Raw genomic sequence first — 21,403 nt, forward strand, 5'->3', positions numbered from 1 at the left:
ACTGATATTAAACTTGAAATGTTTTCACAGAGCAGTCTGTGTACCAAGAGAACTACTTCTGCAAAAGTTTATTTAATTTTTTTTTTGTGATGTATTCTCATGTGCAAGACACTTGCTTGGCCACCCAGCTAATGTTAGTACTGCTCTATTTTAGCAATGTATCTTTTCTGTAATCAATTCAGGTTTTTTTTAACCCTATTCACGTAATTAACTCAATATTAACGACTTTAATCTCGTAATTGATTTTTTTTTCTAAATATGGTGTAATACTGCCTCGTAATATAAGTTATTTCTTTGGTCATAAATTATTTTTGTAATCGTTTCTCCAAAACAGACCTGAAATAATCCCTACATGTTCCATTTTCATTTGCAGAAATGACAAAGCCAAAAACCAAACCATGCCCTTCCTGTCAGGCCCCAAACACCTGCAACAGGAAGACATGCAGTGGATGCCTGGGCAGCCTGAACCTAAAGGAGGGATTGAAAAAAAAACAAGAACAGTTTAAAAACAGTAACTGGGCTGCCTCTGTTAAAAAAAACAGAAATGCGAGCAGGGTGGTTAATTCAGCCCAGTTGTCAGTAAGTTTAAAAGTTCTGATCTAATAAGTGGTTGGTCTGGTAGACAATTCTTTATTAATCACAGTTGTCAATGTTTTCTTGTATATCATGAAGTAAGAAACTAACAAGACATGTATGTTAGGTATTTTAGTACCATGGGAGCATTTACTGGATATTGTTTTATAGTGACATTATGCAGGAAAACTCTGTCATTCAATAAGGCCCCTTTGTTTTAGTTATTTTTCTCTTTGACCCAAGAATTGATGTGTGAGAATCACAGGCTGGTACAAGGTTGAAATACCACAGAGATCACTCCCTCAGCTACATTAGTTTCTTAATCTTTTAGACGCCTGTTGAAGGCCAAATGGTTTGTTTCAGATTTCACTAATGTAAGAACTCTTCGTTTTGTGCCTTGAAAATATGTCGCTGAGATAATCACAATTGTAGCTGAACTAATAAACTACACAAAGGATGCTTCTTCACCCAAGGGCAGGAAGACGCTGCCTTATCTTGGTCTGTACTGGTTTAAACTGATAATCTGCTGTCTCATGAATTTTACCCTCTATATAAACTGTTGTACTTGTGAATAAAGTTGAGTCACTTTGGGAAGACAATCTAAAGCAGTCTCTGTTTTCTTGTTCTCCCAAGCTGCTCCCGAGCTGCTCGTACTAACACGCTGAATGGCATGCTTGAATATTACTTGAGAATATATTTGACTGTGTTACAGACTAAGGGACATTCTCTGCTGATAGGTGAAGGTACATTCTCTGCTGATAGACGTCCACGCCTCGGAGGAAGCCGATCCACGGAGTAGGCCCTGGAAACAGTTTCCTTCAATGTATATACACATAAAATATTAATTTATAAAAGAGCATAAATAAAAAAGTTATTCACATCAGAATAACATCATCACGACTTCAAGAATTTCAGCATAACGATAACCATGCATGAGAGGCGTATAAGGAGACGTATAACAACAAGATGGATTCACGGTGTGTCTGGTAGGATAATATGGAAACACAAAGTTGGCTAGGGATGGACAGTACACAATAATGACTAGTATGGGTGTGACAATCTTTCGTGAGTCATATCTCATTACTGGAGGGGGGCCCTTTCAATATGAGAGACATACCCCCCAAAAACAAAGAGAGGAACAACAGGTGGGGAAGGTGGCTGGTACCTCTTTATTGAAGTCCTCTTATCTATACATAGTTAAATTAAGTTGTAACTTGTTGATGAAAATGTTTTGTTTAAACAAGGGTTCAATGGAGTGCCTGTGGGGGTCTCAAAAGATAGCCGGTAGATCACAAAAGGATAATGCTCACTACACATGAAGAAATAAAGTGTATGTCCTTAAATGTTAATGGAATCTGTAACCCAGTTAAAAGAGCCAAGATTATGACTAAACTGAAAAAGGAGAAGACACAGATAACTTTCCTACAAGAAACTCATTTATCAAAAATAGAACATGAAAAACTGAGGAAATTTGGGTTCAAAAACACCTTTTACAGCTCTCATACAAACTCTAGGAAAAGAGGGGTTGCAATTCTCATAACTAACTCCCTTAAGTTTCAATCTCACAAAGAAATAAAGGATAAGGAAGGTAGATATGTCATTGTCAAGGGTGTGATTAATCAAACAATGGTCACATTGATGAATGTGTATGCCCCCCCTGAAAGTAATAAGGAATTCTTTAAATTGATTTTTGATATTCTTGTGCTTGAAGCAGAAGGTATATGCATATGTGGAGGAGATTTTAATGTGATACTAGATAGTGACTTGGACACAACCAGCCTGAAGAAAAATAAAAATTCAATTTCAAAATTAGTAAGATATACATTGGAAGACACTAACTATTTTGATGTCTGGAGAGCTTTGCATCCGTTACAGAGGAATTATAGTCATTATTCAGCAACACATTATGTATATTCAAGAATAGACTACTTCTTTATGCAAAAAGGGAATAGAGATATAATAACAGATTGTTGGATTGGAGTGGCAGATGTGTCGGACCATAGTGCTATCTACTTAAAAATCTATCTTAAAGGTAGACCAAGAAACACAATATGGAGATTAAATGTGGGGCTATTAAACAATAAATCTGTGGTAGAACAAATACAAAAAGATGTCAAAACTTATTTAGAAGAAAATGACAATGGTGAAACCGATCCAATTATTTTATGGGACTGTTTGAAGGCAGTTATACGTGGGAAACTAATCGCAATATCAAGTAACCTTAAAAGAGAAAGAATGAAGCAATATAATGAATATGTGGATGAACTGTCACAATTGGAGAATAAACACAAACGCAAGGTGGATGTCAAGATACAACAACAAATGAAAGATATTAAGAAGAAAATTAATAATTTACTCTTATATAACATGGAAGTAAAAGCAAGATATGTAAAACAGAGCTACTATGAATCAGGCCCTAAAGCTGCACGACTATTGGCAAGACGTTTAAAAAAACAACAGGCAGAAACAACAGTCAACAAATTGTATAATTCTAAGACAGAACAAATGACACATAACCTAGAAGAGATAGAAAGTATCTTTACCGATTATTATAAGGACCTGTATCTACAAAATGCACCTACTAATAATGGCCTAAATGATATTAAAACGTTTTTAGACTCCTTAGATCTACCCTCTATTGGAACGATACAAAATGATCGCATGACGGCACCAATAACGATAGACGAGATTCAGAAAGCGATTGGAAAATTACGAACAAACAAGGCACCAGGCAGTGATGGGTTTCCTGCCGAATGGTACAAGAAATGTGGAAAAGAATTGATACCCTTACTCCACCAGACTCTTAATTGGACTCACACTAAACATGTGATTCCCCCCTCTTGGAGGGAGGCAATTATCACGGTGCTGCCAAAACCACAAAAACAAAGAGAATACTGCCAAAATTACAGGCCTATATCGGTGTTGAATGTTGATTATAAAATCTATACTACAATCCTATCACATAGGCTCCAGTCATTTATACCAGACCTGATAGATGAGGACCAAGCAGGTTTTGTCAAAAATAGACAGGCACAAGACAATATTAGAAGGACCCTACACATCATACACCAAATACACAAAGACAAGATACCGGCTGCATTGATAAGTTTAGACGCAGAAAAAGCCTTCGATCGAGTCAGCTGGGACTTCCTGTACCTAACCATGGCAAAGTTCGGGTTCACTACGAAATCAATCCAATGTAATAAATCTCTCTATGACAAACCGACTGCAAGACTAAAAGTTAACGGCTCATTGACAAAGACATTCCAACTAGAGAGAGGAACTAGACAGGGTTGCTGTTTAAGTCCAACCTTATTTGCCTTGTATATTGAGCCATTGGCACAAATGATTAGACAAGACGCCCTAATAACAGGAATAGAAATCAATAGACAAGAGCATGTAATTAGTCTATTTGCTGATGACGTGTTGATAGCCCTCAAAAACCCCACAAACTCTTTTATGCAGCTTACAGAAATGTTAGGTAAATTTGGTACGCTTTCTGGCTACAAAGTAAATATACTTAAAACTCAAGTTCTAATGTTTAATTGTATACCAACTCAAAATCTTAAGGACTGGGAAATAAAGTGGGAGGCAAAAACCCTTAAATATTTAGGTATAAATATAACCAAAAACTATGACAAACTATATCAAAGTAACTATGGACATATAAATAACAGGATAAGGCAGGATATGGAAAGATGGAATACATATCCGTTAGGATTTAGTGACAGGATAAATGTGATAAAGATGAATATCTTACCACGATTGCTATATTTATTCCTCTCTCTTCCGATAAGCATACCTCAAACCCAATTCTCAGAATGGGATAAGTATATATCTAGATTTGTCTGGGAAGGCAAGCGGCCAAGGGTACGATACACTACTTTACAGCTTACTAAGGAGAAAGGAGGAATGTCGCTTCCTAATTTAAAAGAATATTTTCGTGCTGCACAGATACGCCAGATAACATATTGGTGTAGTGATGATTACGGGGCTCGCTGGAAGGATGTGGAGCTCTCCACACTCAATGTCCCAATCCAAACAAACATGGGTATGAAAAAGACCCCTGAATACGTAACTAAAGACCAAGATAGGAACCCGATAATATCCTTTACATTAAATGTATGGTATGATACAGTAAGGGAGTTCAGGATTGGCAAAGAGCTTGGTTTGCTAAAATGGATAGCCTTCGATGAAGAATTTAGACCAGGAAAATTGGATCTTGGTTTTAAAAATTGGAATGAAAAGGGAATCACAGCAATTTGTTTATTAACCAAAAAAGGAGAAATTAAAAGTTTTGAAGAATTAAAACAGGAATACAACTTGAAAAACAAGGATTTTTTCAGATACTTACCAGTGGCGTGTCTAGAAAATTTTTGTTGGGGGGGCCAGGTAGGGGCACAGATTTGGAGAAGGGTGGCAGATTTAATTGGCAGATAATGTTTTTAAAAAAAAAATTCTACCAACCATTAACCATAATTCAATAATCCTATAAACCTAATAACCAAATGCACTTTTAACTCTTATTAGAATGAGATTTTAACCACTACGGTGCAAAGTTTTTAGATACTGCGTTGATAAAGTACAAGAGATACAATCAGTGCTTTGTCAGTGTTTACTCAGCATTCAAGGACAGCAATATTTGCATAGTATTTTTACTGACATGTAGTGCACATATGTTTTGGGCAAAAACATTTTTGAATATTAAAATACGAACATTTGTAACAAACAATTGACAAATTAGCCAATGCCAATGCAAAACTTTCTCTGCCTGTTAAAAAAAGAAGATAATCTTCTCACAAACTGGTGTTTGATTTTGAAACAGGAAAAAAGTGGAGAAACAACTGAAAAGACTAACATTTGAATAAAACCTGAAAGCAAGTAAATACTTTCTATGCTGCCTTATGGTAAACTTTGGTAATATTGATAAAGAACAACACTGGCTGATGATGAAATACAGTCAGCTGGCATGGTGACACTGCCAGTATAACCTGCAGGGCTGGACTGGGACAGAAAATCGGGCATTTTGACTACAGACCGGCCCACCAGGTAGTAAAGCCATAAAGACTTTGAATGAAAACAAACGCTGTGGTGACAGTGATGTACAGTCTTGTTGGTATATGTATGATTTCTATACATTTTACGTCAGATAAAAACTTTGGTTGTAAGATTTAGATAATTATTTAATAAAAGCTAGATATTTTAAATGAGAATAAGAAAGAAAAGTATTTCTTTGTGTCCACCTTTCCCTGTTAATGCCCTACCTGCTCCCCTGGCAACACTTTGCTAGACCCGCCCCTGCACAGTTACCAGCTGTCAGCTACTTAGAAAAGGATCCTGGTGTTATTTGTCTCTCAGAAACAGTTGATAACTTCAACTCATTCATGTCACCTAAAAGGTAAACCTGTTTCTCCATCACCTGTTCAGCTCTGATGGTTCAGTAAGGACATCTCCTGGTTTCATGTTTCCCTCTCACCACATATCCAAACCGACATCATGACCAGCAGCTTTACAGCTGTGGCTCCAGCAAACATCAGCTGATACTAGAAATTAATATTAAATACATTCTAACAACAGCTGATCAAGCTTAAACGTGCTGCTGTTGTTTAGCGCGACATCTGCTGGTTTCCTCTTTCTGGCACAAAGTGGGCGATAAACAAACAAGAGAGAAAAGCTGATCAGCTGATCATTGATCAGTTTCATGATTGAAGTAGCAACAGGAGAGGGAGGGGGAGAGAATGAGAGGAGAGGCAGCTGTGCCGCATAACGACAGAATAACTCCAGCTTTGTGTCTTTTTTCCATCCTAGCTGAAGTTCGGGACAAACTGCGTCTCTTCTCAGCTCAATACGAAACGCGTAATATTTTCTCTGAATGAGGGACCATTCCATTTTTTTAAGGAGCCGTTGGCAACTCTACTAACCTTATGAATAAAATAAAGTTCACTATCAGTAACATCATAGCACCCACCCAGCTGTATAAAAACTCCGTCAAGCTGGCTAGAACGCAGTATGAGTTATTGCAACTGACAGTAAAAAGTCAGCAACATGAAAATAAACTCCACCTAAACTTAGTTTATATCTGACCCAGAGAGACTGCAGGTCATAACTTCTTACCTGAAGTTCAGTTCACCTGACACTCGGACTGGCGGCTGCCTCGGGGCTCTCCTCCTGCCTCCCCTTCCCTCATCCACCTGCTGCCTCTGTGGAAGCCCCGTCATAGCCACCACCAAACAACGGAGTTATTTCTACACATCGACCTGCATCTGGCCAGCCCACCACCTGTCATTGTTCATGCCATTACAAAAAAAATAAAAAATAAGTCAAATAAGCCCGATGGCCAGTCCAGCTATGTTAACCTGCAACCAAATCTGCAGCTCCATACAGCAATGTTACGACTTAGATTATATCTTATAACTCATAACTCTTATGTTAGCTGCCCTCAGTAGCAAACTGTCTGAAATATTCCACAGCTGCAATAATTCTTTAAGTGTTATTTTTTCCTTGGGATTCTAATTTCACCGAAGTTTACTAAACTCAACAAACTTAATATTACTTACCGGGACATTTATTCTGTCCTCATTTTCTTTCACCGAAAAATTGTTTCCTGCAGTTCTTTCGCGCTTGGCTCTCCTACCTTTGCTAACGTGATGCACATAGCGCAGAAGGATGCTGCATTCACTTACACTCGGATATCTGAGCGTCACCGTGAAAACATAATCGGACATTTGATATTTGATTGAATTTTATTGTTTTGCCTTTGGGGTGGCACCTGGGGTGGCCAGTCTGGTTGGGGGGGTGGCCTGTGCCCCCCCAGGCCACCCCGCTGGACACGCCATTGATACTTACAGGTGAGAGATTACTTTAATAAAAACATAAAAATAGAGGAAGACAAAATCCATCCTATTATAAAAATAATTATACTGGCATATAAAAGTGTTATTCCAAAAACAGTGTCTACCCTATACAAATGTTTGATGGAATCAAGACAGGAATCAACTGTATATGTTAAAGTAAAATGGGAAAGAGAGCTGAGTGAAGAAATCACTGAGGGGGTGTGGTATGAAACATGGAAAGAACATAAGAATACAACTCACTCATTGAGGTGGAGAGAATTCATCTGGAAAAATCAAATTCGCTATTTTATTACACCTAAGATTAAAAATAAACAAACCAATACACAACAACAATGTTGGAGGCTGTGTGGATGGGATGAACCAGACCATACACACATTTTCTGGAAATGCAGAAAAATTCACACTTTCTGGGTTAAAATTCACTCAGCTCTCTGTGATATATTAGGTTATATTATTCCTAGAACCTGCCTTGTTTTGTATCTAGGGTACTTGGAAGGTACTGTAGATGTAAAGGATCGTTACCTGGCTAAGATTCTCCTTTTGGCAGCAAAGAAGGCCATCACCAAAAACTGGCTTAAGACAGAAACACCAGGAAAGCAGCAGCGGGTAGCAATTGTGGAGGACATTATGGAGATGGAGAACCTTACATATAAACTGAAATTAAAGGAAGAACGCTTCTTGACGGACTGGGGAAAATGGTTGACGTACAACGGAAGGGGGAAAAAGACTGAACTGAATGAAGATGAGCATACAAGAAGAAAAAAAAAGTGAAATGAACGATGGAAATGTTTGATACCACAGGCATGTTTCCTTTTTTTTCTTTTGTTTTACTTTATCTTATTTTTCTAATTATTATTCTATATGTATCTATATTTTTATACATATATATTTGTTTGTTTCTTTTTCTTTCTAATTTCACTGTCTTGAGTTTGTGACTCTCTTTGTATTCTGTTATTCTGAAGAAACTGTATGCGTAATGGACAGGTGAGTTGTTCAAATAAATAAAATAAAAAGTAAAAAAAAAAAAAAAAAAGAATAACATCATCACACTAAAGACATCCAACTAGAAAAAACTTGTTAAAAACTATTTTTATTTAAGCTACTTCTGATTTTTAATTTAATCGGCTATTAACTGAGAGACAAAACATTTCAAGATGGATTTTATCATACATTTACAGGTTTGGTCACCATAAATACTTTTTAACTATCGACAACAATAAAACAACAAAGATGTGAAACTTAAAGGTTTGTTATACATCAATTTGCTTACATGAAAGACTGGCTGCATGTTTTCTTTGTTGTTCTTGCAGGTTTCAAAGCTACATGCCCTGGGCTACCAACCAATTCTGTTTCTTGGACAGTTTGACCGTAAGGGCCGTATAGTAGGGGACGTGATCACTCAGATCGAACCAGCGGAAGGTGCTGCACGTGACATCCTCATGAAGATGAGGAAGCTTTATGAACACCTTCTGAGAAGTAAGATATGCTTTGTCCATTATCTGTAACCAGGTGTCCTTATCAGGTAGCCTATCCTAGCTGTCTTTGGGTGATAATCATGGTACACCCTAGATAAGAAGGCAGATCATCACGGGGTACATAGAGACAAACAAGATGGTGAGGATGAGGATAGTTAACAGTCACCAGCTATTCTATTCTACTCTACTCTATTCTGTTCTATTCTATTATTCAGCCAAGGTTCAGACCAGTAACCTTCTTGCTGTGAGGTGACAGCTGCCCTACATGTCCTGTTGATAACATGAAAATAGTGTTATATCTGCCTTATTACCTCCCCATGTGTCGGTCACATCACCAAAGCTAGCCATACTGAACCTCTGGTGTTACCCACCTGAACAATTTTGTATGTGTGTGTGTGTATAGTATGGTCTTTCACACTCATGTATATACAAATGTAATTTTAAAAATCTTCACGAAAACCAGACCTGATAATACTCTTCGAGACTTTCTAGTATAACAAATGTTATATAATGTTACCAATATGAACACCAAGATTCTTAAATAACTTATATACTTCTTAAGAGGTTACCTGATTACCTCCCTGAGGTAGTTAGCATCACCATTGTACAAAACTCCTAAGTCACAGTACTAGCTTGAAGTGTCAAATGTTATTCACTACAAAGTCAGGAAAGTAGTGTCATCAGAGGAAAAAGTCATTATCTATCTGGATTTATAGTCACACTCATTAATTTATTAATGTACAATGTAGAAAAGCACTACAGATGTCACACTACCCTAGAGGGCACTTGTACTGAATGATTTGGGTCAGTGAGGGTGTGAGATGACTTATTTGATGCCAATATTTACCAGTTGTATCTTTAGTAAAAACTTAACTGAAAACATGCAAATCACTACTTATTATGTGTTTATGTGTACTGTACATTTTTTCAACCCATTTTAATGAATGTTTAATATTTAAAATTTTTCAGAATTACAAGCTTCACCTCCTGCTAAAAGTTCTCCACCAGCAGCTGGACCATCCTCTGCTGACAGTGTCGATGCTGGACCAGTCCCAGACCCAGAGGCTCTAAACGAGGAATTTATTCTTCATTTAGAGCCTGTACCAACATCTTCCCTCTGTCAGCCTACTGCATCCTCCTCTTCATCTCTGCCTCCTCCTGCATCCTCCTCTCCATCTCTGCTTCCTCCTGCATCCTCCTCTCCATCTCTGCTTCCTCCTGCATCCTCCTCTTCATCTCTGCTTCCTCCTGCATATTCCTCTCTGTCTCTGCTTCCTCCTGCATCCTCCTCTTCATCTCTGCTTCCTCCTGCATCCTCCTCTCCATCTCTGCTTCCTCCTGCATCCTCCTCTTCATCTCTGCTTTCTCCTGCATCCTCCTCTCCATCTCCACATCCTGCATCTCCCTCAATTTCTACGGTGTACACCTCGGATGTCCCAAACAAAAAAAGGACAAGGAAAGGTTAGACGTTATGGTATTGTAAATGTACGAAACACATGACAGGTTCGTTAAGTTTGTTAAGATTTCTTTTTCTTAATTTTTGCATTTTTTCCAGTTTTACAGACCTCATGTAAATATTTCATTTGTTATTTTTCAGAATGCCGAAAACACCGTACACAGAAGATTTTCAAATATGAAGAGATAGTAGACAGGAGAGTTGTAAATGTAAGTAATTTAGCCTGCTGTTGTGCAGATTTGTTTGCGTCTTTGGACTTCCTGGATTTGAACTGTGCCTGACTGAATATCCATAAGCTTTTGTATTTGATGAATCTACACTAATTCAGCCACTGAGTCAGGATTTCACTCCAAATAGGACATTAAATAAGAACAGACCACCTGATACGATCTGGTCGTGCTGCCTTCCTGATGTTTACGTTCTTTAAAGTCCTCCTGACATCATGCTCAGCAGGAGTGATTGATGTGGAGGTGCTCCTTCCCATTCAGTAACATCTGCTTCAGTTAGTTTTGCTTGTGAGCCACAATGTAAGCAGTGTTGCTTTGCTGACATGCACTCGATGCTGGCAGTACAAGCATTGTAGTGGTTCTTATGTTTTTGTAAACTAATTGTATAATATATTGAGCCATTCAATAGTACACAAATGTTTATAAGCTCCTTTTTGTATGCAACTTGCATGTCTTTCTTAATTAATTGTTTGTTTATATCATGTTTTTCAGGAAAAAGAAGAAGTTAAAGTCAAGTGGAAGCCTTGCTCAACATGGTATGTAGTAACAACTTTGTTGGACGGGAACAGACATTCATATTGTTGATAAATAGTTATCAACTCAATTTGAATTCATGTATTTGGACTAAAGTAAATTGGGAGCTTTTAGCTATCGAGCTCCTCTTCTGTGAGGAGCTTGATAGCTGTCCACCGCCAAAGTCCATTATGAGTTTTGGAGGTGGACATGGTCAACACTTTTAAGAGTAGGCATAAGACTTTACTTCTTTATAGAGCTTATAGTTAGGGCTGGTTCAGCTCAGCCCTTAGTTATGCTGTAATAGGACCAGACTGCTGGGGGTTAGTGTCCCCCCCCCCCCCCTCTCTCTGTCTCTTTCAGGGTTATGCAGGCTCAGTATTGGTTGAAGATGCAGTCACGTCTCCTTTTACTGAAAACTCTCCCCCTCTCCTGACAGTGGCAAAGTGTGGGATGACACATGGGAACCTGCGCAGTTTTACACACAGTAAACCAGGCACCACAGGTCGCAGAGATCGCACAGTTCACAGCTTGTAGTTCAGCATAAAAGTTCAAAATAAAATATTTACTATACATTTCAACCAGTGTCAGTCTCTGTTTCACTCTCTAATTGTGGCTTAAGTACCTAACACATTCATGAATCTGATCGATCAATAATATCTTCCCTGCACTCGACATCTCATAGTTTTACATATCAGCCAACATTATTGTCTACATCCTCATAAATATAGAAGTGACTTGCTTATTATAACATATTACAAGGTAAAGTAATACTGCACTGCACGTAAAGTAAGTAACACCTACTGTGTATGGGAGCCTAAAGCAAAGTTAACTACACCAGTACCAGCTTCAGAACATATTGTATATTATATGTTTCTACCTTTTTGTAATATGTCATGTTTAGATGCAGTGACAATTGCACATTTGGAGTTGTGGTCATATGTGGTTTTTATATACAGGGTATTAAAAAAATTGACATTTTTTGCTATTTTTCTTGTTTGTTTGCACAATATTATTGTGTACATATTACATATGTAACATTATTGTTAATATTATTATTAGATATCAAAGATACAATTTGATTGAGGGTTTTCCTGTCATAATTTCAATAAAAACGCAATTACACACGTAAATAATAGGATCAAAATAAACTTTTAAAAAGTCTGTTGATCAAATGCTGATTTTCAAAACATTCTAGAGGAAAACAGAGATAAAATAATCTGAACAGTAACAGTGATTGTGGATGATGATGATGGAGGCTTCAATGGATTATTCTGTTTCAATCAATAGGTTCGTATCTATGACAATAATTTGATAAGTTTAACAGGTTGGTTTAGGCCTGGCAAAAAAGCAAATATTCACAAACTTTTGTTTTTGAAGAATGTCTATCTTTTTTGGGATGAAGCTATCTGGCAAAATGAGACAACCCTTTTAACCTCATCTTTATGTCTATCATGTGGCTATGATACTGGATTTTGGTTTGATGCATATGCAGGTTACAGCTGGGGAATGGCAGTATGTTGTGGATTGATTTGGCATGTGTTGAAATCACCCAATTCTTTGAATCTTTGGGCTGAAGGAAGGACAATACTCGGTGTATAAATGCTCAATCAACAATCATTTATTTCCATATAATTCAACAGTCAGAGCATTACAACGTCCGGACGGGAGAGATGCTTGCAGAGGTTCGACAGCATGTCTCAAAATGGTGACGGGTTGCTCAGCTTTTTATAGTCTCTAGTGGCCCCCAGCTAGTCGTAAAAGCCAAAACATCACATTTTTTCTCTGTTACAGCGCCTAAGTTATGACCTCGGCAGTTGTTTCTCTGCTTTTTGTAAGGTGGGGGTGTGGAATGTGGTCTGTCTATCTCCCCTGTCTTAGACACAGAGTCTCCTGCTTACAATCTTCTCTTCATGATTCAACAATTAAGCATGTCAAGAAAACAGTGTAACACATTCCCAGCAGATCAAGGATACAGAGTGATGCACACTTGTCTAATAAACTAATAAGTGAATATGTTCTTTTAACTCAAAAGTATAATGAGAACTAAACTACATACAGCTCACACACTCTATATTAAAGGGTATAATATGATCTACAGCAGTATTCTAATTCAACTACTTTGATTACATATATAAGGTAACATATGATAACAGAATAATATCACACATGTTCAACCACTGTTACACCAAACTCTCTCACTTATAACATGATAAAGGCCTCTTACTCAGTGTCATGGATTCTCTATACTTTTGGGGACACAGGGCCAAAGTCTGAGGCAATAAGTCAGATCAAAGAAGGCAATGATTCTAAAATGGGAGTTTACTTATGTCATTATATATATCCAGGAATATGTGCCTGAGGATAGTTGTCATGAAATCAATATTAAATCAAAGTATTCCTTAATTACCACAGCTGACACGAGTTCTCCATAGCTGCCTGCTGTCTCAGGATCTGTCTCCAAAAAGGACCAGGGAGCGCTAACATGTTATGTTCTAAACTGATGAAGAAAATGCACATTAAACATAGTATAAACTTACTGAGTGAAGTAATGTCAAGAGGATTCCTTTAGCTCCTATTGGGTTGGTTCCTTGATCAATGCAATACAGAATCATTAATCTGGTTTTATGTAATGTCCTCAAAACATGTCAAAATGAGGCTCACTAGTCTGTGTGGCCTCCACATGCCTGTATGACCTCCCTACAACACCTGGGCATGCTCCTGATGAAGTGGCAGATGCTCTCCTGATGGATCTCCTCCCAGACTCCAGGACTAAAGCATCTGCACATTTTGTGGTGCAGTTGGTGGATGGAGCGAGACATGATGTCCCAGATGTCCTCAATTGGATTCAGTTCTGGGGAATGGGCGGGCCAGTCCACAGCATCAATGCCTTCGTCTTGCAGGAACTGCTGACACACTCCAGCCACATGAGGTCTAGGATTGTCTTGCATTAGGAGGAACCCGGGGCCAACCGCACCAGCATATGGTCTCACAAGGGGTCTGAGGATCTCATCTCAGTACCTAATGGCAGTCAGGCTACCTCTGCCGAACACATGGAGGGCTGTGCAGCTCCCCAAAGAAATGCCACCCCACACTAAAACTGACCCACTGCCAAACTCATGCTGGAGGATGTTGCAGGAAGCAGAAGGTTCTCCACGGCGTCTCCAGACTGTCACAAGTGCTCAGTGTGAACCTGCTTTCATCTGTGAGGAGCACAGGGCGCCAGTGGCAAAGTTGCCAATCTTTGTGTTGTCTGGCAAATGCCAAACATCCGTCACGGTGTTGGGCTGTAAGCACAACCCCACCTGTGGACGTCAGGCCCTCATACCACCCTCATGGAGTCCATTTCTGACCGTTTGAGCAGACGTGCACATTTGTGGCCTGCTGGAGGTCATTTTGCACAGCTCTGGCCTTTCTTTCCTACCCCACAGTACCTTCCCTTACCATTCGTTTCCTACTCTTTTACTTCTTCTTTGAAGTTGTCTTTCTAGATAAGCAATTTCATTTGCTCTGGGGCGAGTCAATGGCTCGGGTGCATTCTGGGACTGTCAGTTCACCAGTGTGCTGGCATGCTTCTTAACAAACACACCACTACAGCAAACATCTCAATTGTACTTGTTGATTTCTTCAACAAAACACTGAACAAATAATTTACTTGTGAGTGTGCTGCCTGGTGCTTTTAAATTTTGTGATAATTTGAGCAGCCCAGAAAGCATCCCATAAATTAAATTATGTTATCGTATCTGAACATGTACACTAGTCATTAAATTAGATGGGAAATAATGATTCAGGGTAAACAACTGCACCAAGGAAATTCCATTTTTCTTCTCAAAATGTAAAATGTCTGTTGAAAAATCACATTGAACAGAGATGTGATTAACTTTTTATTTTACCAAACATAACATCAATGATGACACAATCAGTCTTCATCAGAAGTGCTCAAATCACTCTCAGTGGCATCGTCTGGAATGTCCTCCTCCTCCTCCGAGTCCATTTCCAGGAGTGGTTGGTGGCTGAGGATTCTCTTGTACACGTCCTTTACTTTGAGCATTTCAGCTTTCAGTTCACTTTGCTTTTTTAAAACCAGGCTACAGAGTCCCTTCTGTGCATCCTCCGACATGCCAACAAAGGAGGCTGTAAAAAGAACAAAACAAATAAATATGAGAAAAGTAAAAAAAACCAAAAAAAAACCTCACCTCATAAACACAAGGAATTAGGATGCTGTAATTAAACATTTTTTTAAAAGGGAGAAGGCAGTGTTAGCTAGCAATCTAGATATAGGTAAAAGATCCAGTAAGACTTTAGCATCTGCTCTTATTTTCAATCGATTCATCAAAAAATTAATAAATAAATAAAGTGCTTACAGTCTGAGGAGATTGTCCCCAACACCACAGAACGCATTCGCAACACTGTCCAGTGATGCCGCATCTCCCTGCAAAGGATCATCTCCTCCTCTCTCAGGCGCCTCACAGCCATCACCTTCTCAAAGACCTTTCTCTTTGTCCGGAGGTCAGCAGCAGCTACAGTTTAACAACATCAGATGGGAAAACATAGTAGCATATTATGATTCAAGAACAAAACATTCAACTACTGCTCAGATACTGGGAGTTTGTTTAAAAAGGATATTTATAAATCAAGAGCTTACGTTCACTTGTGCTCTGCCAGGGCCAAATATCGGTCTGCATGAGGGCATCACTGGATACGATTTGCTTTGTTGGTTCAGCGAGCTTGTTGTAGTCGTCAACAGCAGCCGCCAAGCGTTTCTTCTCAACTAAGATGACCTTGCGAATTCTGTGTCGCCTCTTGTTGCTATCTGTAAATAATCATAAAAAAGGAACACCTTAACATAATGTATATATTTACATTTTAATCTACACTCATCAATTTGTTTGCTAGAACAAATCACATCCAGCTTAAACAAACCTGGATCTGATTTTATTCTGTTTACAAAGTAGCTGCACAAACTAAGTATCAAACGGTCCGTTTCAAAGAAACTGTGACACCATTTTGTCTGTAAAGACTTTGTGTTCGCACTCTGATGATGACGACAAGCTCCTCTATTCGTGCCTGCAACGCTCCAAGGCTGCCATCAGTTTGATCACTTTCTAAGTGAGAGGAATATTAATCAGAATACAGGATGAGTAACAGTCACCAAACTACAGTGGACTCTGTAATCACTGACTTGATGACATTCATTATAAGACATCTGGAGCCTTCATGTGCTGCTATCTCATGATAATCATGAGATAACAAGTATGTTGGTGTTCAGGTTTATAAAACCAACTAGTATGACATCATTTCAACCCAGGTTCTATCCAATTTGATGAAACGCAACAGCTCTGCCATAAATTTGCTTTTACAAGGCTTATTTTTCATTGTTTGTTGACACTGTCAGAAAGATCTTAACTCTAAGTTCTTTAATGAGGCCATGGTGGGTCCTATTGTTAGACATGAGTGCATTATATTGAGACGCACCTTCAGCCCATTTCTGCACATCGGCCACCCATTGCTGCAGTGTGTCGTCATCCACACCCAGCTCATTTCTGGTCGCATTCAGGCTCTCCACTTGTTCTCTAAGGATCCTTATGATCTAAGAATGCATTCATAAATGTCATTCATATTGACATTAAAAGAGTACTGGTGTTTCCCCCCATTACCACACACATTAAAATGGGTGTTGAAAAAATGACCTTTAGATATCGCTGGCTCAAAGTGCGGCCCAGTTGTTCCACTTTCCTTTTGTTCCACCCCAAAGCCAGGAGGGTCAGCATGTCTGTTCGCCCTGCATTTCAGTTAGTATACAAATTAGAATTAATGAGCAGGAGACTGAGTGGAATCTCAGACACGGACACACACCTGCTTTAGACATGTACTTCGTTGTGATGGCCGCCCTAGACAGGAAACCGTTTACTTGTTCCACCTCTTCTCCAACTGTTGAACCGGCCCCATCCTGAAACGCACCTCCCCATTTGATCTATAGAAAGGAGGTCACAATACATGACTGCTGAATTCATTCAACCTTATAACAAAATGTCTCAAACGAATCCAAAACTACAAGCTGCAGTATACCTCGCATTTCCAAGTGGGAGCCTTTGCATGCATGACGGAGAGAAAAGGACGCATTGACAAGAGGTTCCTCAGCTCAGGGCACTGCTGAGCCACCTTGGTTAAATAGGGGAAATATTTACAGGCCACATCGGAGCAAAGGAACGTAATATGTCCTGGGACGTTAGCTGCCAACTTCCTCTGGAGAAAAAGGGGGTAAGCAAAGATCTCCCCTCGAAACATGTTCAATGCAGCTAAGAGGACTCCGTGGCGACAAACATCTATTTCCATGCCCTCCTCATCCAACCTCCCAGTGGACTTTTTGGACGACTCCTTTGCTGCAGTCCAAGATGAAGATCCGCACAACCCTTTCCCCGGGACCTATACACTCAAAGATTTTAACATAAAAGACATGACATGATTAAGCCCTATCAGGGACAAACTTTTTAAAACAAATGCATAACAATTAGCTGAATTAGCCTCGAGTCACACAAGACCTCATATCTCCCCAGGACAGCACTGATAACACAAAATAAAAATCATGTTGTTTTTTTTTAATACACATGGTGACAAAATTAAGTACACATTAAGATAAAGTAAAGTAAATAGTATTACGACAACACCAAGAGAAAAATTAAAAAAAATATCGACCCATCCATATATGTCCACACACACACACACACACACACACACACACACACACACACACACACACACACACGTATGTGTATATGGTTACGGCATTAACGTCATTTTAACAAGATTAACGCTAACAGCACTAATATATATGTGTATCTTACATGATTTGTGTGTCTCTGGATGTATTTCACAAACTCAGCAACTTCCTCATCTTTTTCAATGAAGACACCTTCAAAGTTCCCCTGCTCTGAAGTTGTTTGAAAAGAAACATTAAAATACATTTTTCTACAAATCCATATTTGACTTATGTACACAATGCATAACGTACCTTGCATTTGACTGAAAGCGATAAAGCTTGCGGTTTCCATCAACTGAGACGGAAAGCATGTCTGGAGTGCAGGCAGGGCAGCTAAAGCATGGCTCCTTGCACATCCTGTCCACCTCAAACTTTACAGCACTCCACTCCAAGAAACTTTTACTGAAGGCATCAGCTGATATTCGGCCAGTCTTTTACATAGAGGACATACAACAGAATATTCAAGGACAGTCATCATAAACATTGATTTGCACAATTTCCTTAAACTTAGCAAATTTAGAAACTCACCCTTCCAAATTGGGCTGTTCGTTCATCCAGCATTTTGACAAATGCCTTAAGTGACATCCCTGGTGCAGCCTTCTTAATGTCATAGAAAGACTGAAAGACATCCATTGAAAACAGGGTGCAGAAATTTAAGGTGCCAGGCCAATATCCACTACCCAGGATGTCCTTAACTGAGGGGGACCACATTAGGCCACAGCTGGTGCAGCTCACCACTGGCAGTGCAAGGTTATAACGGCCTTTAGAAAGGATAAGGATAAATTCAGTCATGGCTCAAAGCATTCATTTTTTTCATGTTGTTTTCAAATCGGTCTGGTAAATCCAAATGACCTTTGACAGGTGCCCACATATACTGGGCACCCGAGGGTAATTAAAACCAAGATAGCAATGCACAATTTGCAATAAAACCTCCAAACACATCTATTGTGTATGTAGTGTGTGACAAAAGGGCAACTTAACATTTATGGTTACAAGCGCCACAATTGCGCCGGGTGAAACCTCAACGTTACCTGCTGGGCAGTCACACACATGGTCTGGCCTTTGCACAGGCAACAGCCGAACTAACATTAAAACACACAATATATATAAAATGAATTAGAAATTAACTGATACACAATAAATATACAATAACAGCACCCACTCATACTCATACATAGCAAGAAATGCATAAGACTTAAAAACTGTACCTATTGGCTTGTGAAACTCTGATGAAGGCTGCAAAAACCCTCCTGTTACTGCCTCTCTGTTGTGCAGGACAAAGCGTGTGTGAACTGCAATATCACAGTCAGCACAAAGGAATGGAAGAGGCAGGCAGTCCAGACACCTCACAACTACTTGTTTGCCACACTGACACACACGGTGTGACTGTGGATCCAGAGTAGCTAACATATTGTCTATAAGACAAGGCCTGGCCTCTTTCCACTTTTGCGAGGACACCATATTTCTGATCGCCCAGTGAGTAGCAGCTGACTCAGACGACGTCTCACAAGTCATGGCTGCGTCCTCTTCTCCATCCTCCAACAACTGAAGGAGCTCCTGACGAAGCACCTCAGTTCCATACACTAACAGAAAAAAAAATAAAGAAAGGAAGAAACTCTTCCACAAAGTGAAAAACACTCTAGGCAGTATGTTTCTTAGGACTCCACAAAAGCCCTGCCTAACTCAACTATAACAACAAATATAAAAGTAAACAGAAATCACAATATATACAAGAAGGTAAAGTACCTTTTGTTGGGTTGACACTGGCAACATAACTAGGTTCTTCACGTGGACATTGATGCTGCTCTCTGGACGGGGGGGGGGGGGGGGGGGGGGGGGGGGGAATGAATAATATTTACTTACTGAAATTCTTTGGTGAAAACAAGTTGTGAGATAAAATCAATGGTTGTGTGAACACTGACCATGTGGCATGCAACTAGTACTTCGACTGGTTGATGGTCTTTGAGGAATAAAAGCTCCCTGTCTGTCACGTTTTTTCCAGCGCACTGGTCTTGGCTGAGGTTCACTCTGTGCATCATTCTACGCAATTAACAAGGAAAAAAGGGAACACCTAAAATACAGTCTATGATTAAAGCAAAGATTATCAAACATCTTAAGTTAACAAACTTAATTTGACATAAACTTTAAAAAAAATTCAAATAACATAACGTTTACTCCGTACAAAATATTAGACAAGCGTGTTCCCTCTTTAACAACTGTTTCCACTAAAAATGTTACCTGCATATCTTGAAGGAGTTCGTCAGCAGCCTGAAGCTCTTCCTCCAGCTCGGGATCCTCTGAATCACTCATTTTCAAGCTAAAGAGGAAAGAGATTTTTGCAGAACTCAGTGACATAAACACATAACTAACGCAATTCAAATGATTTTCAGTCTTGGCGCTCCGGTTAATGTTAGCAATTAACGTTAGCATCATCAGTTTGTAAAGAGCTAGCAGAACTCTTAGCGCAAAAACTGCTTTACGCACCATGTGAGGGTATTTTGCAGCACACAAGTCCTTTGACGTTTGTAATAGATTTAATCCATCATCGTTGGATTAAATGGCTAATGCTGCAGTAGCCACGTGTAGTCGTTACCTAGCAAGCATGCTGACGGTAGCTGTAGCCATTTTTAAATACATTACACCGTTTCCGAGATCAGTCACCTCTGTTTGTTTGAAGCTTTTATGAAAAAACAAACTTTGAAACACACATCAAGGTATTACTTTAAATATATGTATTTCTTACATACCTGCATTAGAATCAATCAGTTCCGCCTCATTTTCTTATTCTTATAAATGGGTCTCTCCGTTCTCCCATCAGCCTCTGCTTACACAGGTTGCGTCTGATTGGCTGGAGCCGAGCGCATCCAAAACTAACAGGAGTGGTGTATGAATCTATAAATGTGTTTTACGTGTGAAATGAAAATAATAAACCTAACAAAGGATTACGTACGTTAAATCTGCGCACTTTCAGATCGTGAATCAGTTTGGAAAACACTGTGTGATGGCCACAACATGAAGCGATTTTATTGTTGCATTATCAGTGATACTTTCACGTGTTTTTGTTGAGAAATGTTAACGATGTCATTAAAAGAAAGCATTAAATTAGGGAGAAAAACCCGTTCGCGGAGAGGGTCCCCGGTTCTCCAGTTAGATTGTGCTTCACGGCGTCATGTTTCGCCGTGACGGGGTTATTATTGGAGTAAATGGATGGCTGGAGCCTCTGCTCGAAGCGTCTCTGATCGCCGCGAGCGGGTTCATATTGGAATGAATTGACAACCCACAGCTTCACATAAAAACGTGGAAGGGTACCTTAGGCGTCAGCATGAGAAGTTAAGGGACGTGACAAATCGTCATTATTTACGCGTCGGGAGTGAGAACGGGTTGCTGAGTTTGTGGAATCGTACCTCAGAGTCAGTTTTAGCAAAAAGGACAGGAAAGTCTTTCTCTTTCAGCCCATAAACACAGTGTGGTAATGGTGCAGAACGCTCTATCTGGCCAGAGAAAAACACACAAATGTGGAAGTGGATTTGCACAAAAAATTATTT

General features: G+C 39.3%; 2 protein-coding genes across 2 annotated transcripts; one reads left to right on the top strand and one right to left on the bottom strand.

The window, feature by feature from the left end:
* The first annotated feature begins 4,485 nt into the window (after positions 1-4,485).
* Positions 4,486-11,641, top strand: LOC146552281 (uncharacterized). The gene is made up of 8 exons (XM_085256730.1): positions 4,486-4,624; positions 7,912-8,131; positions 8,390-8,411; positions 8,738-8,903; positions 9,872-10,363; positions 10,500-10,567; positions 11,078-11,121; positions 11,538-11,641. Exons 1-8 carry the CDS (start codon positions 4,486-4,488, stop codon positions 11,587-11,589), a joined length of 1,203 nt encoding a protein of 400 aa, XP_085112856.1. The 3' UTR covers positions 11,590-11,641.
* A 3,328-nt stretch (positions 11,642-14,969) lies between these two features.
* On the bottom strand, positions 14,970-21,231 carry LOC146552282 (uncharacterized). Its single transcript, XM_085258167.1, has 14 exons — positions 20,606-21,231; positions 19,781-20,175; positions 19,067-19,666; positions 18,387-18,940; positions 18,114-18,289; positions 17,944-18,040; positions 17,168-17,524; positions 16,955-17,072; positions 16,789-16,880; positions 16,574-16,688; positions 16,102-16,203; positions 15,744-15,911; positions 15,463-15,618; positions 14,970-15,232 (listed from the first exon to the last, which is right to left on the bottom strand). The coding sequence occupies exons 4-14, from the start codon at positions 18,648-18,650 to the stop codon at positions 15,018-15,020; spliced, it is 1,860 nt and encodes a 619-aa protein (XP_085114293.1). The 5' UTR covers positions 18,651-18,940; positions 19,067-19,666; positions 19,781-20,175; positions 20,606-21,231; the 3' UTR covers positions 14,970-15,017.
* Between the last annotated feature and the right edge of the window lie 172 nt (positions 21,232-21,403).

The sequence above is a fragment of the Mchenga conophoros genome, linkage group LG19, assembly GCF_057382185.1.
Source record: "Mchenga conophoros isolate Kocher_MC1m ecotype Shallow Benthic linkage group LG19, M_conophoros_male_GT1.1, whole genome shotgun sequence".
In the NCBI taxonomy this organism is placed as follows: Eukaryota; Metazoa; Chordata; class Actinopteri; order Cichliformes; family Cichlidae; genus Mchenga; species Mchenga conophoros.